Source organism: Gouania willdenowi, chromosome 18 (assembly GCF_900634775.1).
Source record: "Gouania willdenowi chromosome 18, fGouWil2.1, whole genome shotgun sequence".
Classification (NCBI taxonomy): Eukaryota; Metazoa; Chordata; class Actinopteri; order Blenniiformes; family Gobiesocidae; genus Gouania; species Gouania willdenowi.
The window spans coordinates 4,783,492-4,805,055 of NC_041061.1; the positions used below are offsets into that span (position 1 = coordinate 4,783,492).

A 21,564-nucleotide genomic window follows, 5' to 3' on the forward strand; every position below is an offset into this window, starting at 1 on the left:
ATGGGCCCGTCCTTACAGCCCTCTGATTGGCTTAGAGTGCTCACTTTTGATTGGTCGCGGAGCTGCCAGTCATTCCACTTCCTGTTTCCAGCGCTCGGTTTGTTATTGAAGCTGCTCTAAATGTTTACAGACAAACGTGGACGTTTATTGTTATTTGGTGAGTTAAAACAGACAGTTTGATTCACAAATGACTCAAAAAACTTTTTTTTAATTCATTCACAAAGGTACTGTGTCGTCGTTTCGCTTTTTTCTCGTAAATTTATACAAGCAAACGCATAAAGTTTGATCGCAAACATTTACTTTTATTTATTTTTACTTTAAATTTAGTTTGTTTTATATTTTAAGATTATAATGAAAACTTGGGTTCAAGTGTAAAACTTTTTAAACAACCTGCGAAGATGTCAGCGCCTCAAGAGCCGCACCGGAAGCGACGCCCCCCTAAAATGTACTTGGTCTCTGCCGACCGGAAAGTTCAAGACCAGCACGAAGCTTCCATCATGGTTCAGAGGGGGTTTCTGTGTCAGGAGCAGGATTCCGTCAGGAAGTTGGGAGACCATGCCTGGGTTAAGGTACTAATTCATATACACACTGTTAAATTTATATATTTCACTCTACAAAAGTTTATATATTTTTACTGTAGTGGATTAGGGCCAATTTTGATGGAGAATATAATTTTGGGCAAATCAAGAATAAAGTCAAAATGTCGAGATTGAAGTAGGAATTTCAAGAATAAGATGTAAATAAAATGTCGAGATTAAAGTCGAAAGACTAAAGACCAATAAATAAATAAATAAATAAAAAATATTGTGATAACAGTCGAAGGTTGACTAACAAAGAATTGGCCCTAATCTGCTTCTGTAGATTTTACTTTATTAGCAAACCTTCGAAATTTTATCACAATACTGTATTTTGAGTTAATTTTTGATATTGCAACTTTATTCTCTATTATAGTTGAGATATAATGTTGAGAATAAAGTTGAAATTTCAAAATTGAACTCAAAATACAATATAGTGATAAAAGTGGAAGGTTTGCTAATGAAGTCAAACAATAGATTGAGGCTGTCTACAAAATGCCATGTATTGATTCATTTGCATTAAACTATACTTCAAAGATGGGTTTAATAACAATATTCTTTTGTTAGTTTTTGTAGAATTTTCGACGTTAATATCGTCTTTTCGATTTTATTCTCAACATTTCTACTTTATTCTTGATTTACCCAAAATTATTTTCTCTGGCAAAATTGCTCCTAATCCGCTTCCGTAATATTTTCCCTATGTCAAAGTGTATTTATTTTAAATTTAAAAAATGTTAGTTTACAAAACAAAGATTTATATTACAATAAATATAGAAAGTGTCTAGAGATACGTTAAACGTATCAATAGCCCCCTTTTCTACATAAGGCACCGCACTCAAGGTTTCTTCTTTCTGCTATCATTGGTTCGAATCTGGCTTTTGTCTTATATATTTTTTCATTTTAACATATTTAATACGGCAAATTCCACCTTTACAAATACATATCCGACAAAAATCTAAATTTTAGGGTACTTCCTGGGTTAGGGTTAGGGCTAAAAGAAAAGGGTTTAGCGGGGTAGCTAAAAATAAATATGAGCTAAAATATAACTGACAGAACTTTGTCACGTGGTGCACCTATCACGTGACCTAAACTGGCCAATGAGGGGCGCTGCGTATGCTTAGAGTGGATACGATTAACGTACCTGTAGCCACGGCCATAAATATATTAGTCCTGGGCATTTCAGGTATAAACAAGTATTTTTTGTTTTTTATGACAAAATAAAGTAATAATAAAAAATTGAGTCATGACTGTTTCACATCTTCAGGAAAAAAAAGTTTAGTTTAAAAAAAAAATGACTTTTTGTTTTTTATCACTATTTCAGATGGGAAATTCTGAGAAACATTGTTTCTGTTTTGTGTGTTTTTATGTCATTTTGTGTATTTTTTAGGGTCATTTTAGTGTACTTTTTGTAATTCTGTGTGATTTTATTGTTATTTTGTGTTTTTTTGTTGTCTTTTAACTTTGTCCAGATCAACTCAAGCAACAAATGAATGTGAAGTATTCATAGCCCTTGCTTTTTACATGTTATCCATGATCAGATTTATAATCATATTATATGCAATAAAATAAATATATTTATCATGGACATGAAAAGATTGAGCACACTATTTTCTAAATGTGCTAAAACAAAAAAAAATTTGGAAAGTCTTATTTTTCCATGAGCATTTTTTTTAAGTTAAAAATTCATATGGTTTTCAATTGAATATATTCTGCAGTTTAATTCTAATATATTACTCTTGCTTTGATCACATTTTCAGTTTGTAAATACTGAAAAAATATATTTTTTAAAAAGTTAACTTATTTTCCCTCATCCATTCATTTTTCTTTCCTTTAATCAAGTTTATAGACGAGACGTTTTGTGACCGCTCCCAAAAAACCCCACATGTAGCAGGCTATCATTAACAACCTAATGAAGATCATTTAAAACAGGTTACGCCAGAGAAAGAGATTCTTTGACAAAAAAAAGTGAATTTCCTTTGAGATGAACATTTTATCACAAATATAGTCTCTGATATTGATGTATCATCTGATAGAGAGGTCAGTGCACAATATTGTAAATCACAATCCGAAAAAACTATTCATCCCCGTGGGGCGAAAGACAATCACATATAACATGGGGGGACAGGGGCGGGAGAACTGTGGGTCGCCACATGGGCAGCGACCCGTATTTAGATGAAAAGTGGGAAAACAGAAGAAAAGGGAGAGGGCAAAAGGCACGTCCTAAACTGAGTTCTGTATTGGGGATCACAGTATTAAACTTCATCAGCGTACATGCACCAAAAACAGTCACTACAAAAACAGAGGACCATCAAAGGCCTTGAAATATAATCCCTTCCAGTCAGATGACGTGTGACGACCTTAGGTAGAGCTGGTTCAGAAAAGAAAATCCCAGGTGGCATAGGGGAAGAGGGGGAGGAGAAGGGGGTAGCCTTTAGTCCTGAGGGGTATCCCAGAAAGCAGGTTATGTTCAAACTCTGAGTATGTTTGGGCTCAAATGAGGGAAACTCTGAGTATCCCATTCTGGAAGGCGTGGTATGTTTTTCTATGAGTCTGTCACCATGGTAACATTCTCCGTGAACTGAACCTGCTCGCTGGCAGGTTTTGTCTAAGCAACCCTGGGTTTTCACTTGGCTCCGCCCACCTGAACACCACTTCTCCAGGAAAACTTTAATGTACCTTGACACTCTTATCTGACCACACATTTAACATTTTTTTTTTTTTGAAAGTGGTAGTTTTCTTTATTACACATATATGTTGATACAGAGGATTTAGGGAAAGACGCTGTATGGTTGATCGGCATTAAAACGCCTACTGACGTCTGTAGTAAAGGGTACAAACGTGACAAATGTAAAGGGGAAAAAGTCAATTGAAATGAAAGTTACCGTGGTGCAGCGAGTTAAGGAAACGCTCTTGGAGCGCAGCGTCAGGGGTTTGAATCCAAGCTCAATCGTCTTTTTTGGACGTCGAGATGACTCTGGCGACTATATTACATTAAAAATCAATATAAATGATGCGATATCAAGCAGCCTTCACTGTCTTTATAGCTACTGTAGTGGGAGAGCTCTCTATGCAGGAGCCCTCCTAGCGATGCTGCCCCGGCTCCTCAGACACATACTATTCATATTATTCACACTATTCCCTGGTGGTCATGTCACTGGCACGATGAAGTAACGAAGCGACCAAAAAGCACGACTAATCACGGGCGATTTAAGCGACTGTAGTTGCTGAAGTGGCTTTCTGTGTGAACGCACCTTTTAGAACAGTCTCATATTCCGCAAACGCCAGCTTATTTCACCCTTCGGGGTGAATATATTGCTCTCTTCCGGGTGGTTTCCATGGCAGCTCGTGTAATCTTTGCTCCATTGATGATGGCATTTTTTTTCGCGCGCATGCATGTAAGCAACCCAAGGTTTACATACTCAGGGCTGATTGACCCACTTCATACCAGCTGTAATGGAATCAGATACCCAGAGTTTCCCATTGCGGGGTATGTTGATCCAGAGTTTATGGATAGACTCAGAGTTTGTTAACCCTCCTTTATGGAATACACCCCTGATCTCCAGCAGTATTCCAATGAAGTGGCCTTAACTTGCAGCCGAGCATTTAATTTCTCCAAGTTGGTTTCAAATTCTGTGTAAACGTTCCAAAGTAGCTTACTTTTGAGTTTGTTTATCACATTAGTGTGAGTATTAAGAGCCCTGCACAATCCATCAGAAATGACAGGCAGCCTTCCCCAAATAGTTGCCAACGTCGTCAGTAAGCTGCCAGCTCCAATCAGCAGCATGTCTGCTACCATAATAATTCCAATCATGTAGATGTCTTCCAAGTCCTCAACTGAAAGAATGGACAGACACACTACCCTCCGCCAGGACTCAAGCGCGTATCCAGCAGCAAACGTTTTGTCTGGACAGGCGGGCTCACCTCTGCCCTTTCTTTTTGTCAAAAACATTTGGTCGATTGCATTTAGAGACCAACTGATCAATTCCATAATTTTGGTGTTTGGATAGAGATGTAGAGAGAGGCTCCTATTAGATTCACAAGACAAAACAAGCAGCAGCAGCAAGGACAGATAAGGGAGTGACAGGGAGCAGAGAATGACCGCCTTTGTCGAGTGCATGAAGAGAAGTTCTTTGGGAATACTTTACTCTTATAAATAAAGTCAATTGACCATCATCTATTATAATTTTTTTTGGTTTCATTGCTGAAACCATGTTTGTTTCTGGTTGTTTCTCTCTCTCAGATGTTGGATAATGGTGTCATTGTCAGAATAGAGAGGAAGTGTCTGCTGGAGTTATCTACAGAGCAGGCTGGGCTCCTGGAGCCGGTGTCAGAACCAGAAGCTCGGCTCAGACTGATGGGTAGAACATTCCTCCCTTCATCCAGCTCTGGTTTTTAAATCCACTACCCCACTGTGTTTATGAATGCTTGTGTGTTCCAGTCAATCCCAGGAGGCTCCAGCAGCTCTCTGTTCTGCCCATTGGCTCCCCACTCTGGGTCCAGTTACCAGTAGGTCAGCCTGACGAGCTGCTGGAGGCGGAGCTTAAGTACATTGGGGTGCTGACCAGAGGGAGCAATGCTGTGTATTTTGGAGTCCAACTAAAGGTAAAGAAACTCTAAACCAGGGGTTTGCTTATTTTTACCCTTTTTCTGCACCAAACTTGCCATATTTTAACCTATTTTCATCACTTTTTCTTGCCATATTTTTGCTCCTTTTAATGCATTATTGCTACATTACTCCCATTTCTGCCACTTTTCCTTCATATTTCAATACGTTTTCTACACATTTTTTCTACTTTCAAGACATCTTCAGCACTTATAAACCCTTTACACCCCTTTTCCACCTAATGTCACATATGTTGACCCATTATTGTCACTTTTAACCTCTTTTCACCATATTTCATGACTTGTTTTGCCAATTTAACCACATTCACATTTTGTCATGCCCATTATTTGCCAGTTTAAACTAATTGTTCCAATATTGACACTTTCAGTCCTTTTTACCATTTTTTCCGTCCGTTTTTGGCCACTCTAATTTGCAACTTTTAAATAATTTTAGTTGCCATTTTATGTATTATTTATAATGTTGTATGTTATTTTAGTTATTTTTGTTGTCATTTGGTAAATAATCAGTTTTTTTGCGTGTTCTTGTTGTCCTTATGTATATTTTTTTCTAATCTTAAAAGTTCTTTGAGTCAATTTGTGCATTTTTGTTTTCTTTTTGTAAATTTTTACATATTTTATATTTGTTTGTTTTGTTTTGTATTTTTGCTTTTTTCTTTGTGAATTTCCCTTTAATTTCATATGGTTTTGAGTCATTGTGTGATTTTGTTGTCATTTTTTATGTTATCTGTAATTTTATGTTCTTTTGTTTTCATTTGGTAGATTTTCTGTTACTTTTGTGTGTTTCTGTTGTGCTTTTGTGTATTCTTGTCATTTTGTATATTTTGTAATCATTTGTGTATTTTTATCTACATTTTTAAAGTAAATTTGTGTATTTTTCTTATGATTTTATAAATGTTATTTTTGTTAATAATCTAGTATTTTTTTTTTTTAAAGTTTGTGTATTTTTGTTGTCATTTTGTTTATGTTGACTTATTATTGTCACTTTTAACCTCTTTTTACTTTTTTTTTTTGCTTATTTTTTGCCAATTTAAACTAATTGTTCCAATATTGACACTTTTTGGCCACTCTAATTTGCAACTTTTAACCTATTTTATTTGCCATTTTTTGTATTATCTGTAATTTTCATTGTTCTTTTGGTTATTTTTGTTGTCATTTGGTAAACTTTCTGTATTTTGTGTGTTTTTCTGTCATTTAAAAAGTTAATTTGGTCATTTTTTGTTATCATTTTGTAAATTTCTGTTTTTTTGTATTATTTTAGTCATCTTGAGCAAATCTTTAGTTGATTTTTTTTTTTTTTTTTTTTTGTCATTTTGTGTATTTTCCTGTAATTTCATATGGTTTTTGAGCCATTGTGTGTTTTTGTTGTCTTTTTTGTATTATCTATAATTTTGTATGTTCTTTTATTGTCATTTGGTAATTTTTTTGTTACTTTTGTGTATTTTTATTGTCCTTATGTGTATTTTTGTCATCATTTTGCGTATTTTTATGTATGTTTTGAAAGTGAATTTGTGCAATTTTCTTATGATTGTGTAAATGTTAAGTTTGTTAATAGTCTTAAATTTTTTTAAGTTTGTGTATTTTTGTTGTCATTTTGTGTATGTTGACCCATTATTGTCACTTTTAACCTCTTTTCACCATATTTCATGCTTATTTTTTGCTAGTTTAAACTAATTGTTCCAATATTGATGCTTTGAAACCTTTTTTTACCACTTTTTCTGTCTGTTTTTGGCCACTCAAATTTGCAACTTTTATCCAATTTCTGTGGTTTATTAAAACCTCATTTCACCACCTTTTCCACCATTCTTGGTCACTTTTAACCCATTTTATTTTTGATTAAAACAAGGATTTACATCATTAAGATAACTATATACTATGGCACATACAGTATAATAATGAACTTCCTGGATAATGTGTGTGTCCTTCAGGGCTCAGCGGTGGGTAGAGGAATCGGTAACGGTTCCTTTAAAGGTCATCTTTTCTTCTCGTGCCCTGAGGACTGTGCTCTCTTCCTCCCGGCCAGTCACATCCGCCCCCGCCAGTGGTCCAGCACCAATGGCTCCGATCCACATGAGAGGCCTCGCGGCAACCACCGCAACCACAACGCTGCCAACGGTCACCATGGCAACAACAACAACAACAACCACCACCACCACTCAGCCACTCACCAGCAGCAACAGCATCAAAGCAGGCATGTGAGCTTCAAGCAGCCCCGCCCCAGCAGCCCGCCACGTCCACTGGGAGAGGCTGCAAACAGCAAAGTCCGAGGCCACGTCCCCTCGCAACCCTTCCAGGTCAAACAGCGCGTCTGCTTTCAGAAGGAAGACGCAGTGCATGCTGGGGAGGTTTGCTTCTGTGGGCTCCTGCCGGGACGGTCCTCCTCAGGAGTTTATGTTGGAATCGTTGCGGTCAGTGAGAAATTTAGATTATCTGCAAACATGAGAAATGTTGAATCTGAGCATACAGTAGGTACAGGTGTCTCTGAGCCTGTGGTTTCAAACCTTATGTAGCAGACATGAGCAAGAGCCCCCTGAACAAATACACAAAATATATCCAGACGTACAAAATCACATTAAAATTACACAAAACCACTACGAAAACATACGAAAGGACTCCAAAAAGACACAAAATGACTTAAAAAATATACAAAATGAATTCAAAAATACACAAAAACACAACATAAAATCTCAACTAAGCTATACAAAATGACTCAAAAACCACAAAATCCAAATCGTAACAAAAATACACAAAATTACTCTAAATTTTGGCGATCAATAGCAATATTGCGTCGCGCGATTCTCTGATCGATTCTAAATGCATCCATATTGATTTTTTTTATTGAAAAAAAATACATATGTATATATATACAGTATATGTTTTTTTTTTAACCTTTATTTAACTAGGAAAGTGTTTTCTACTGCAGGAGACATTGTAACTACACAAAGAAGTTCACTGAAACATGGCCATGTTGACCAGCTTGTGTTTTTTCAATAAAATCTAAAGTCACATATAAAAAATAAATCGCAATAATCGCCTTTTACTTTACTATTGGGATATATCGTATCGTATCGTGACATATGCATCGAGATACGAATGGTATCGCCAGATGCCAGGTAATACACACCCTTAAAAGCTACACAAAATGACTCAAAAATCACAACAAAAATACACAAAATGACTCAAAAACCACAAAATTACATGATATTATGACAGAAACACAAAATGAACCCAAAAAACTAACAACAGTATACAAAATTACTCTGAAAACACTGAAATATACAAAATTACTCAACAAACACATAAAATGAAAAATGAAATACAGAAAACGACTCCAAAAACACACTAAACAAAATGAGACAAAAAATACACAAAATGATTCCCCCAAACATACACAAAATCACAAACCTTTTGTTGATTCCTGTGTTAATGCTCAGATTTGATTGGTCATTCTTCTAAAATGCTGCCATGAATCTTTGTTGTGATGTAGTTCATGATATTTGAGCTTCATTCATTCATTCATTGATGTCAGGATTCTCCTGTTGGAGACTGGGACGGTGTTTATAAAGGAGAACGATTATGTTACGTTCCTTCATCCAACTATGGGCTACTGCTGCCAGCCAGCTCTGTCACAGCGGGTGAGACACACACACACACGTATCTGTCCCATGTGTGACCTGTGTGTAACCTGTGCTTCTGTGTGTGCGTCTCAGAAAACAAACCGAGTCGTGTCAATCCTCCGCTGCAGTTGTCTAAATCCATCCTGAAGCCCGCCCTGCTCTCCTTCTCTAAACCGCCTCCCACCTTGCCCACAGGCTCCACCCCTAAGGCTGCCCTGATACCTCCCAACAAAGCTCCTCTCAAACTCCCTCCCTTACCTCCTCCCAAACCCTCCCACAAGCCTCTGTCTCCGCCCCCTGTGCCCCTTCCTAAACCCCACAGCCCCTCCCCCTCCTCCTCGCCACAGGCTGCAGACTCCGCCCCCAGCAGCCTCTTCTCACCGCTGACAGACGACGCAGAGGATGAAGACGTGTTTGAGGAGGCCGGAGCAGAGTTGGAGGTGGGCTCCATGGTGGAGGTGAACAAGCCCCCGCTGTATGGAGTGATTCGCTGGATCGGACAAATTAATGGAGTCATCGACACGGTCGCTGGGATCGAACTGGTAAGAACGCAATGTCAACTTCTACCAGTGCTGCTGCTTCTTCTTCTTCTGAAATCCTGCTTTCAATGTGTGAACAATCACTAAATGTAGCAAAACCAGGTCAATCGTCCTAAAGGTGGCGCTACACGAAGCCTCTAAAGTTTGAATATTCACAACAAATCAACCACGTGTGCTACAGATTTACAACTTTCATCAAATTGTAGCTCCAACACTGAAGAAACGTTTGTACATTTGAACTTATTGTAAATTATGAATTCCATCATTGTGGTTGTTTTTTAATTAATTATTTAAAATTTTCTATAATGAAAAATGGAGTCAATGCAAATATGGAATTTTTAACATTAGTTTTCCATTTATGAAGACAGTAAATGTTTGGTAAAAAACCAAATTACAAACATCTCCATGCTGTCTAGATGCAATTTGTGTATTTTTAGGTTTTTGTCTTAATGACTTTTTCTTTCTTTTTCTCCTTTTCTTTTTTTTTCCTTTTTTCTTTCTTTTTCTCTTTTTCTTTTCTTTTTTCTTCCTTTTTCATTTTATCTTTCCTTCTCTAATTTTCTCCTCACTATATTTTTAACAGACATTTGAAATCTGCTAACACCTGTAGTCTTCTTTTGGCTAAAATTGCCAGGCCCCGCCCTTTGCTGTGCAGTAGCTATAATTTCATAGTTACAATTTGTTTTAACAATCGGTTTGACCTTTTCCCACTTGTTTTCTAAGCCTGTTTGGATGGATTGGGAGTCAGTTTGTGTTGGGGTGTAGTTTTGTCTGTATAAATATATGTGTGTGTGCGTGTGCGTGTGCGTGTGCGTGTGTGTGTGTGTGTGTGTGTATCAGGATCAGGAGCTGTCGGCAGGAACAGACGGCAGTTACCTGGGTGAGCGTCACTTCCGCTGCCCGCCCAACAAAGGCCTGTTCGTCAAGCTTCGCAACTGTAGGCGTGACTCTAGGTTCCCCGCCCCTGAGACCCCCGTCAATCAAGTGGATCGATGCAACTCTGTTGGTAGGAAACACGCGGTTACCCTCCCACTGTTTGTTGCGTTTCTACTGTGTTTGGTGGATCAAATACTTTTGATTTATGGCTAATAACTGAAGACATATTTGTGTGTGTACACAAAATGACAAAAAACATACAAAAATACACAGATTGACTCAATAAACACATAAAACCACAACAAAAACACAAAATGAATCCAAAATTACAACAAAATGACTCCATAAATGCATAAAACCACAACAAAAACACAAAGAATCCTAAACAACAACAAAAATACACTAAATGTTTGTTAGGTTTCCACTGTGTTTGGTGCATTGAATACATTTATGGCCAATAACTGACGACAAACTTTGTGTGTGTATAGCCTTTGCAGACTGGGGCAGTGAGCGTGTGGAGGATCACACGCCTCCTGTGGACGGAGCTGAAGCCAAGGAGATCTACGAGGGCTGGAAGAAAGGAATCCAAGGCCACCTTAACTCCTGCTACCTGGACGCAACTCTGTTCAGGTGAAAATATGACGTTAACACAGTGTTATTACACTTAGTTACACTTCTGTTACGCCACAGCAGTGTCACGCTCAGTTTAGAGGCAGGACTATCAGCCAATCACGTTCCAGGAAAGGCAGGATTACAGTCTTTTTTGTCCTGACTTCCGGAAACAGGAAGTTACGCTGGAATCACAGGAAATTACGTCACATTCGCTTCATTTAGGACCCTCAGACACTTGTTTAACTCTGAGAGTGTGTTCACACTGAATACGACTTCAGCGACTCAGGCGACTAGATTAGATTCAAAATCAATGAAAATGACGTGACATTAAGCGACCTCCATTCAAGTGGTGGTGCAACGGATCCAAAAATCACAGTTCGGATCGTATCACGGTTTTGAGTCACGGATCGGATCATTTTTCTGATCAGCAGAAAAAAAAGAAAAAGACAAGACGAATAACTTTGCTCTCCATTTACTTTGTAGAACACTTAGTGCAACATAGTTCTGCTCATTTAAATACGAACAACATTTAACTTGAGGTGTCAATCCAATGTTAATCACATCAAAACAAATTCAAGTGCAATATAAGGCACTTTCATCCTTTAAACAGGTAAGTGTATACGCTCTCAGTCAAACGCATGCGCGCACACACACAAACGTTGCAAACGGAACAGGCTTCATTGAGGCATTACTAATGATGCGCGGATCATTATAAAAACTTTCTTTTTTCGTCAATTAATCCACGGACCGCGTGCGGATCACGGATCAATAATAATTCGTTTCACCACTGCCTTCAAGCGACGTGATTTTATTACCATGAGTGTGTTACCTCAAAAACAAATGGTGATATGCTGCATTGTTATGTAGCAAGTGGTGCTAATGCTACACCACTTTAGGTAAACAAAGTAAAAAGACTGTGTGACTAAAATAACTTGTCAGCCTTTTTGTTTGATGTTAATTGTACCACTTTGATAAATTTCTTACATAAATCAAAACATTTTTTTGAAAAGTACCTTAACTTAAATGATCTTTTATCTCTTTTTTCCATTAAGGGTGATGACTTTATGTAGGTGAATTGGTTTGTTTTACTGGTAAATAACTTTAAACTAGGGCTGAACGATTTTGGAAAATAATCTAATAGCGATTTTTTTTTTCCTCAATATTGTGATTGCGATTATTTTTTCAAGGGCCTCTTGTTTTGTCTCTTTTCAATGAGCAATAAATCAATCTGTTTCATAATAAACAATTTCAGATTTATTTAAACTTTAAATAAATATGAAATGTAAATTTTAAAGCACAGATTACAACAATAAAGCAAACAGATCTGTGGCTTTACCTTTTCTACATTAGGGATGGGTATACTACTACTCTTATCCATACTCTTATCGATACCTTACTTTTTTAAATCAATGGAAAAACACAAAATAACAAAAAAAAAAACAAATAATGAACATCAATCTGTTTATTTTTGAACATTTTTAACAATATGGCACACAAATGAAAAATACAAAATAAATAGTTCTAAATAAAACACTATAAATGTATGAATAAAACAGTAAAAAATACCATATAAATAACTTATTTATATTAACAAAACACTAAACCAACTATCGAAACAATACAAATATTCAAATCAAGCATATCAAACATAACTTAACAATGACAAACTGTGCAAAAGTAGAATTAGTGAGCTGTTCCTCTGATGGCTGCTGCTGCACTGGCTCGTGACAACGAGGCTTACTATGTTGATTTATCCATGTTTTGCCATATTAACTTAACGTTTTAGCTGGAAGATGATATATGATCATAAGTCACTACTCGAACTAAACGTTGCTGGCAGCCGAGGCACGGTAACGGCTGATGTGGGGGAACCTAGTGACCCAGCGGCCTACACAGCAGCTGGTTTGCCTGCCAGCACTCGCCGCCACTGGAGCAGACGGAGGCGGCGCGTCAGACTGCAGAAGCGTGGCTGCCACGGAGGACTATTGGCTAGGCTAAGCCGTGGAGAACCCCGCATGGCGCACACACACAACTCATCTGATTCTGCAGCGGCACACACTTTTCTGACTCAAAATCACACTAGCTGCTTAAATAGCCGTGCGTTTTAGTGTAATGTGCAGTTCTTTGGCTGAAAACCATAATAAATGTGTGGATAGAGTCTACAGACACGCCTACTCATGAAGTGAGGCAAACGCTGTCTACAGTAGCCCCTCCCATCAGTCAGGTCCGCATGTGGGTTCTGAAGGAGGACTGACAGGCAGCACGGCAGTATTAATGCTTGTCTCATCTTATAAATACCTGTAACAGGGCCGATTAGGATGTAGCTTGTCGGTCCAAAATAATAATAATAATAATCGCATCCGTTGCGATTAGAAAATCGCGTTTTATGATATCGCGAGAATATGGCAAATGCCATTAATCGTTCAGCCTTACTTGAAAGTAGTCTAAATGATCTGAATGAAAAAAATTGCAGATTGTGATTTTACGAAGAAAAAATCGTGATATGGTTTTTTTTGGGGGGTTTTCCACATTGCCCACCCCTATCTCACGCTATTCTTGTTAATATTATTAACAGAGAAAGTATTCTCACGCAAGTTTGTCGTGCCAAACAAGCTCAGCATTTCTTAGCTAATGTTCCAAACTTTGCGCAAGCGTCGCGAATTGGCAACATCTCAGGCCACGTGACACGGTTTAAAAAGTTCACCCTGGGGTAAGGTGACCAGATTTTTAAAACCTAAAACCGGGACAGTAATTTAACCAAAGAGGATGACAGATTTTCAAAATAAATGATTGTCCCCCGCCACAAAGTGTGAAGGGGAATACAGGTTTGAGCTGCGTCCGAGCTTTTCTCAGAAACAGTTTAAGATAGGATAACCAAATTCGTTGTGTGGCTTCAGGGTATCAATACCTTGATGGAGTTCGAAAATGAGAAGCGGCAATTATTTTTTCCGGAGTTATTGCCGTTGTTCCATTTTTCTTTACTCCGTTCGAGGTATCTTCACACGCAAGAATCCGACCACAGGTCTACTGCCATCTTCTGGTGAAATATAAAACAGATTTTTGTACTTTTTTACTGTGGTTGATCAAGCATGCGGTGGGCCCTGGGCCGGACTTTAGACATGCTTGTCATAGAGAATCAGAATGTCTCTAGTTTGGAGGAGTGATGGTGGTTCCTGACTGCTGTGCTCTACTCTACTCCGCTCTCCTCAGCCTGTTCTCCTGCTGCAGCTCAGCAGACTGGCTCCTCTACTGGCCTTTTGATCCTAAGAGTCACCAAAGCTCTGCTGAGGCTCAGGACCTGCTGCGCTGTGAGATCGTCAACCCCCTCAGAAGGTGTGTGTGTTTATCATGTCCCAGTGTGTGGTTTTTACCTCAAAGGTGTTTTACTGGGAACTGAACTCAACTGATCTGTGTTTAATAAAATGTGACTTAGGTTCGGTTACGTGTGTGCCAGTAAGACCATGGCTCTGAGACGACTGCTGGAGGCCGCCAACATCAACGCTGGCTTCACCAACCAGGAGAAAGGTGTGTGTGTTTATGTGTGATGCTGTGTGTGTGATGAATGTGAGGAATGTGGTCACGCTGCTCTCGTCCTGTCTTTCAGATCCTGAGGAGTTCCTCAACAAGCTGTTCCAGCTCCTCCGAGTGGAGCCGCTTCTCAAGATCAGGTGTGTACACACACACACACGCACACACACAGACAAACACACACACACACACAGAGAGAAACACACACACAGCTCTACCCTCCGTGAGGACATGCTGCTCTTTCATCTTGACCCACATTTTTGTCACTGCTTTGTGTAAGTGATGCCTCCAGGCACCGAGTGTTTCTCTTCGCCCGCACTGGTTTAACAGACGGTATTGTCATGGCAACGGGACAAGCTTAAAGTTCATTTTAAAGACGTTTCGTCTTCTCTCGTCAAATAACTCTTATTTTTGTTGTTTTTGAGATAAAAACCCATTTATCCAAAAAAAAAAAAACGGTGAGAAATTCCAGAAAAAACACTATAATTATTTTCATGTATTTATTTTTAATTATTACTATTTACTTTTTTCATTATTTATTAATATTTTTAATAATACTGTTTTTATTTATTTTTGATTATTATTATGTATTTATTTTTATTATTTATTTATTAATATTTTTTATTATTGCTATTTTATTTATTTATTTGTATTATTATTATTATTATTATTATTATTATTATTATTATTAATGTTATTTATTTGTATTATTTTTTTGTATAATAATTTATTTATCATTAATTATTGATATTATTATTTAGTTTTATAATGATATATTTTTGAACTGTTATTATACTATTACACAATGAAATAATTTTGTTCATCACCGTAAATATTAGTAGCAAACACCTCACATTTAAAAACTCACCAAATTCTGGCCAGTGATTGGTTGGTTTTCTGTGCGCGCCACGTGATCGCATTCACATTTAATCACAAATTGTTTGCAGGAACTCTTAAGCAGGGTGCACACATGGAGACAATCAGGCTGTTTTTGTCCTGATTTTTCCTCCTTCCTAAAAAAAGAACCACAAACTCCAGATTATCTTGTTTTTTCAGACGATCCTTTAGTCTGAGGTGAATCGACTCTGAAACGGGTCGAAAATATTAAAATTGTTCAATATTTATGAGCAAAACTTCGCGTGTGTGTGTGAATAAGGAAAGCTGATGTCTCCCATCACATGACCTCGTCCATGATTTGTGACGTGGAACGAAAAGTAGCCAATCAGGAAGCGATTTGACTGAGAAACACGTAATGCTGTGTTCAAGGCAACTCTGGACTCGAAACTTACGAGTTCAGCAGCAGCTCATGGAATTATCTCAAAAATGGCTAGAATAGTTGATTCTTTTTTAACAGACTTTACCGAGTAGGAGCTCCGACTTCAGGTGGCGTTCAAAGTCACTTCCAAGTTGGAGGTCGGAAAATCCAGAGTTTTGTATTAGATCACATTTTGAGATCTAATTTGTTTCTAAGCTGTGGATCTTTGCTGATTAATGACATGTCCTCCCTCCCTCAGGTCGATGACTCAGCAGCCTCAGGAGTGTCACCTCTACCAGCTGTTCCCTCCATCTCTCCCTCCCTCCTCTGCCTCCGTCCTCCCCCCTGTCGGCTCTCCCATCCCCCTCTCCTCACCGTCAGCGGGCAGGATGCGTGTGGCCTCGGTGCAGAGCCTCCTGGAGTCGTCCTTTTTCCACGCCCGCCTGAAGTTAGTGGAGGTAAACGGGCTGAGCTGCACCACATGACGTTAGCTCGCTACGGAAGAGGATTAGGGACAATTTTGAGTGAGAAAATAAACTTGGACAAATGAAGAATAAAATCGAAATGTCAAGGTTTTATGAGAATAAAGAAATATAATGTCGAGAATTAAGTTGAAATTTAGTGTCAAGATTAAAGTATAGATTTTGAGAATAAAATTGAAGTAAAATGCAGAGCATAAAGTCAAAAAGACAAGATTAAATTCTAAATTTAGAAAATAAACTCAAAATACAATATTGTAATAAGTCTTTATTAGCAAACCTCACGATATTGTTTTTTGAGTTTATTTCTGAAATTTCAACTTGAATCTTGTATTTTTTACTTTAATCTTGACATTACGTTTCAACTTTATTCTTAAAATTTTGACTTTATTCTCGAAAATCTTTAACTTTATTCTCAACATTTCAACTTTGTCCTCGAAGCTTGAACTTTAATCTTGACATTTTCACTTTGATCTCATCATTTTGACTTTGGTCTCGACATTTTAACTATAATCTCGACATTTTGACTTTAATCTCAACATTTCGACTGTGATCTTGTCATTTAGATTTTTATCTCGACATTTTGACTTTGATCTTGTCATTTCGACTTTTATCTTGACATTTCGACTTTAATCTCAAAATTTCAACTTTAATCTTGACATTTTGACTTTGATCTCGTCATTTTGAATTTATTCTCAACATTTCAACTTTAGTCTCGACATTTCGACTTTAATGTCATCATTTTGACTTTAATCTCGACATTTCAACTTTAATCTCAACATTTCGACTTTAATCTTGACATTTCGACTTTGATCTCGTCATTTCGGCTTTAATCTTGTCAATTTGATTTTATCCTCGACATTTTGATTTTTCAATTTTGATATTCGACTTTGATCTCGAAATTTCGACTGTAATCTCGACATTTCAAATTTAATGTCATAATTTCGACTTTATTGTCCTCATTTGGACTTTATTCTTCATTTTCTCAAAATTATTTTCTCCATCAAAATTGTTCCTCATCCTCATCCATAGCTGAGTATCGTCCAATCACGGCTCTGCTTTCCCCCCATCAGGCTCCTTCCTGCCTCCTGCTGCTGATGCCCAGGTTTGGGAAAGACTTTAAGATGTTTGAGGCCATCCTGCCGTCGCTGAGCCTGGACATCACTGACCTGCTGGATAACAGTGAGCTGGAGGAGAAGTAATGCTGGGAATACTGGGGGAGGATTTGGTTAAAACTAAAGAGTTTGGTGTGGTTTGCATGTTCTCAGGTCTGAGACAGTGCAGCATCTGTCAGGCTGTGGCTCAGTGGGAGTGTTTACAGTGCTACGATGACACCGACATCACTCCAGGTCATCTGAAACAGTACTGCTCCACCTGCAACACACAGGTCAACACACACTCTACAATAAATCATCATCATATCTCTTTCTATTACCATTCTGCTTTGACAGTTTTCACTTTATTGTTCTTCTTCTACTCTTTATAATGTTTTAACCATTTTAACTCATTTTTATCTAATAACTTTTAACAACAGTTATAAGTCAGGTTTTTCTTAGATTTTTTAATTCATAATTTCATTTTACACATCAAGCTTTAATTCACCAATAAAGCACTTTTTGTTATTGATAATTATGTTGTTATTTTGCGATTTCACTTTACGCCTGCGCTGTCATTGCAGTTATAGTCAGATGTACAATAGTGCCACCTTGTGGTCTACATTTGTCACCTTCTGGAGTGTTTTATGTATTTATTAAAAGAAAGAACGTTTTAAAATTATTTCTGATTGATTTGACAATGATTAGTTTTTTCATTCAGGAAAAAAGCAATAATAACAATAAATTTCAATCGTTAAATATTACCGTAATTTAAAAATAAATTCCCGATTGGTGCAATTTTTCACCTTTAGCTAATATATATATTATATGTATTTTAAATCTGTACAAAAAAATGATGCATTTACATTTTTTATTTAACTGGGGAAAAAAAACTATTGTAATGTAACAGATTACCAATAGGAGTGTAACGGTACACAAAATCCACGGTTCGGTACGTATCTCGGTACAAAAGTCACGTTTTTTTTTGTTTGTTTTTATGGTACCGTAATGAACAAAAAAGCAACTATTAATATTAACTATATTGTGCTTTATTGTTAACTTCATTCAAACATACCACCACAGCAGTTTGCTCTTTTTTTACACATTGTTTGAAGAAAAAAATAAATACAAATTTAGAAATATGTGAAATTTAAAAAATAAAATCCTGCTCATTTTTTTTTTTTTTTTTTTTACATTTTTGAATGGAAAATTTAACTAATAGATTTTTTAATCATTTATTGATAAACTAGGACACAATGTCACTAAAATGACACTTGTTTCTCAGACAGTTTGGAATATTCTGGAACGTTTAGAATGATTTTGACATTTTTTCAAAACTGAAACCAAATGTTATTAAATTAAACATCGTCTGTACTGAAAAAATACTTTTCAATAAATTCTAGTTTTTTAAACTTGGCAAACAGAAACAAAGTGTAAACTTTGTCTTCATGTGTAGGTCCACAGTCACAGGAAGCGAGCGTCCCACACTCCCCTGAAGATCGTGGTTCCTGCTGAGTCATGGTCTGGTTCTCTTCACGCCAACCGTCAGCTCATGTCTCTGTTCGCTGTCACCTGCATAGAAACCAGTCACTACGTCAGCTTCGTTAAACACGGGCCGCTGCAAACAGACTGGATGTTCTTTGACAGCATGGCCGACAGAGAAGGTAGAAAACAAACATGTAGTCCATTGTTTATTTATTCTAAGTTAATTACTATTTAAGGCAGAGGTGGGCAACTTTTATCACGGCGAGGCCAAAAAAAATGTGTTTATTTGATCAGAGGGTCACATGATCAACATTCATGTCAGCGTTTGGAATAATGAGCAATCTGAGCATTAATACAGAAAAGAACAAATAGTCTTTATAGTAATTTTGTATGTTTTTCTCTCATTCTGTGTATGTTTGTTGTTGTCTTGCTCATTGTGAAGCATTTTGTGCATTTCTGTATTCTTTTTGTGTATTTTTCCTGTAAATATATATGTTTTTGGGAGTCATATTGTGTATTTGTGTGTGTGTTATTTTGCTTTTTTTTAGTATGTGTTGTAGTTTCACTTGTTTGTTATTACTGCAGGTTTGCGGAGTCATTCTTTTGTGTTTTTTTTGTTTTTTTGTCTGCTTTTGTTGACATTTTCTGGATCTTAGTATATTTTTGGAAGTAATTTTGTGTATTACCGTTGTTGTTTTGTTCATTTTTGTATGTTTTTGGAGTATTTTCTGTATTTTTATCTTGTCTTTTACTGTATTTTCCTACAATGTTGTATTTCTTTATATTTTTTTAATGTAATCTTGCTCTTGTTTTGTGTATTTTTCTGTCATTTTGTACGTTTACTTTGGGGGCCACATAAAATTAGACCATGGGTTGCATGTGGCCCCCGGACTGCCAGTTGCCTATGTCTGATTTAGGGGTTCTCAACTTGGGGGTTGGGACCCAAAATTTGGTCAAGGAATTGGTTTTAGCGTGTTGTAGGCAGAACACAATAAAAACCTTTTTTTTTTTAAGGGTGTTTAATATATCTTCACACCATTAAAAAAAAATGTCATTAAATGTAATTTATTTATTTTCTTTCTTTAACTTTTGGTCTATTCCATAATAAGGGTACAGAAAAAAAAAATGTTTTAAAAACAAAGAACGTTTTAATTTTATTTCTGATCAATTAGAAAATAATTTAAATTTAATTTGTAACTGAGAAAAAAGCAATAATAACAATAAATTCAAACATGAACCCTCAATTTGACTCCAAGCTGTTTTATATGAAAGATATAGTATAGAAATTAAATAGTTAATTAAATAATTTTTCAAAATCTAATTACATTTTTGTAATTTTTATCTTCTTTCAGATTAAAACCCCTTCACACAAACTGAAGTAACTGTATTCTATACTTTCACTTCCTCAAATATACAGTATGTTTAGTTAAAAAAACACAGATAAAAATTAAATAATAAAAAAATCTAATTATGTTTTTAATAATTATTCTTTTTCAAATTAAAACGCCGTTGCATAAACTCAAGCAACTGTATTCCCTACTCTCACATCCTCAACTATCAATCTAATTAAAAAAGATTTATACAAAAAAAATAATCAAACAGTTAATTAAATAATTTAATAAAAAAATCTAGTTATGCTTTCGTAATTTTTTTATTATTATTCTTTTTCAAATCAAAACACCACACACAATCTCAAGCAACTGTATTCTATACATTCACGTCCTCAAATATAAATCTGCTATAAAAAAAACGGTATGGCAAAATAAATAATTAAATAGTTAATTAAAAAATGAAAATAAAAAAAATATATATATTTTGGTAACTTTCGGAATTATTATTCTTTTTCAAATTAAAACGCCACACACAATCTTAAGCAACTGTAATCTATACTTTTACTTCCTCAAATATAAATCTAGTCAAGAAAAATGTAATAAAAAAATTAAATAGTTAATTAAATAATTAAAATAAATAAATAAATATATATATATATGTATATGTGTGTGTGCTTTTGTAACTTTCAGAATTATTATTCTTTTTCAAATTAAAACACAATATCAAGCTACTGTATTCGATATTATCACTTCCTCAAATATAAATCTAGTTAAAAAAAAAAGAATATAATAATTAAATTGTTTAAAAAATACATTATTTTTAAATTGAACTATTTATGTAAGTAGTAACTCCGAGTTGTTTTTCCCTCGTCGTCGTCTCTCAGGTGGTGAGAACGGCTTCAACGTGCCCCAGGTGAAGGCCTGTCCTGAGGTGGGGCGTTTCCTGGGCCTCTCGGAGGAGGAGCTGAGCAGAGTAGACTCCGCCTCCTTAGGGGAGACCAGCCGCCGCCTGCTGTGCGACGCCTACATGTGTCTGTATCACAGCCCTGAGCTGAGCCTGTACAAGTGATGCAGAACAACCGCAACATAAAGGAGTGTTAGGAACTAAAGTCTCACTTCTAGACATTAAAAATGATCAAAGATGCAAAAAATGTGCCTTTGCTGCCGCTGTGCTGCTGTTTGTGAAAACAACAGAGATTTTACACTTCAGTACACTTATACAAATATGAATATTTGTAAATAGGAAATCCTTTTGATATTGGAATTGACAAATCAATAACGTGGTATGCCATGTAATCAATGTGCCTTATGAACAAACACTGCTCTGTACACACTCACACTTGCACTACTTTTGATTCCGTGTCATGTATATGAAACACCCGCTGCTTTAAAGTGAATGTGAACAACAAAGCACACATGAAGTTGTACATTTACAAAAACCACAAATGATAAAATATCATTTGATGTACATTAGTGTGTTTTTATTGAAGAAAATAAAGGCCTTATGTTGTTCTAAATAACTTTTTTGGTTTTATTTATAGTATCAAATGGTT

The 21,564-nt window shown here is 36.4% G+C and overlaps 1 protein-coding gene across 1 annotated transcript; it reads left to right on the forward strand.

Moving 5' to 3' along the window:
• The first annotated feature begins 89 nt into the window (after positions 1-89).
• On the forward strand, positions 90-21,507 carry cyld3 (cylindromatosis (turban tumor syndrome) 3). The gene is made up of 16 exons (XM_028474733.1): positions 90-569; positions 4,816-4,933; positions 5,014-5,177; positions 7,124-7,603; positions 8,725-8,830; positions 8,906-9,354; positions 10,192-10,357; positions 10,716-10,857; positions 14,050-14,172; positions 14,273-14,364; positions 14,444-14,507; positions 15,882-16,080; positions 17,175-17,283; positions 17,370-17,488; positions 18,652-18,859; positions 20,896-21,507. Exons 1-16 carry the CDS (start codon positions 399-401, stop codon positions 21,078-21,080), a joined length of 2,895 nt encoding a protein of 964 aa, XP_028330534.1. The 5' UTR covers positions 90-398; the 3' UTR covers positions 21,081-21,507.
• Positions 21,508-21,564: the final 57 nt, after the last annotated feature.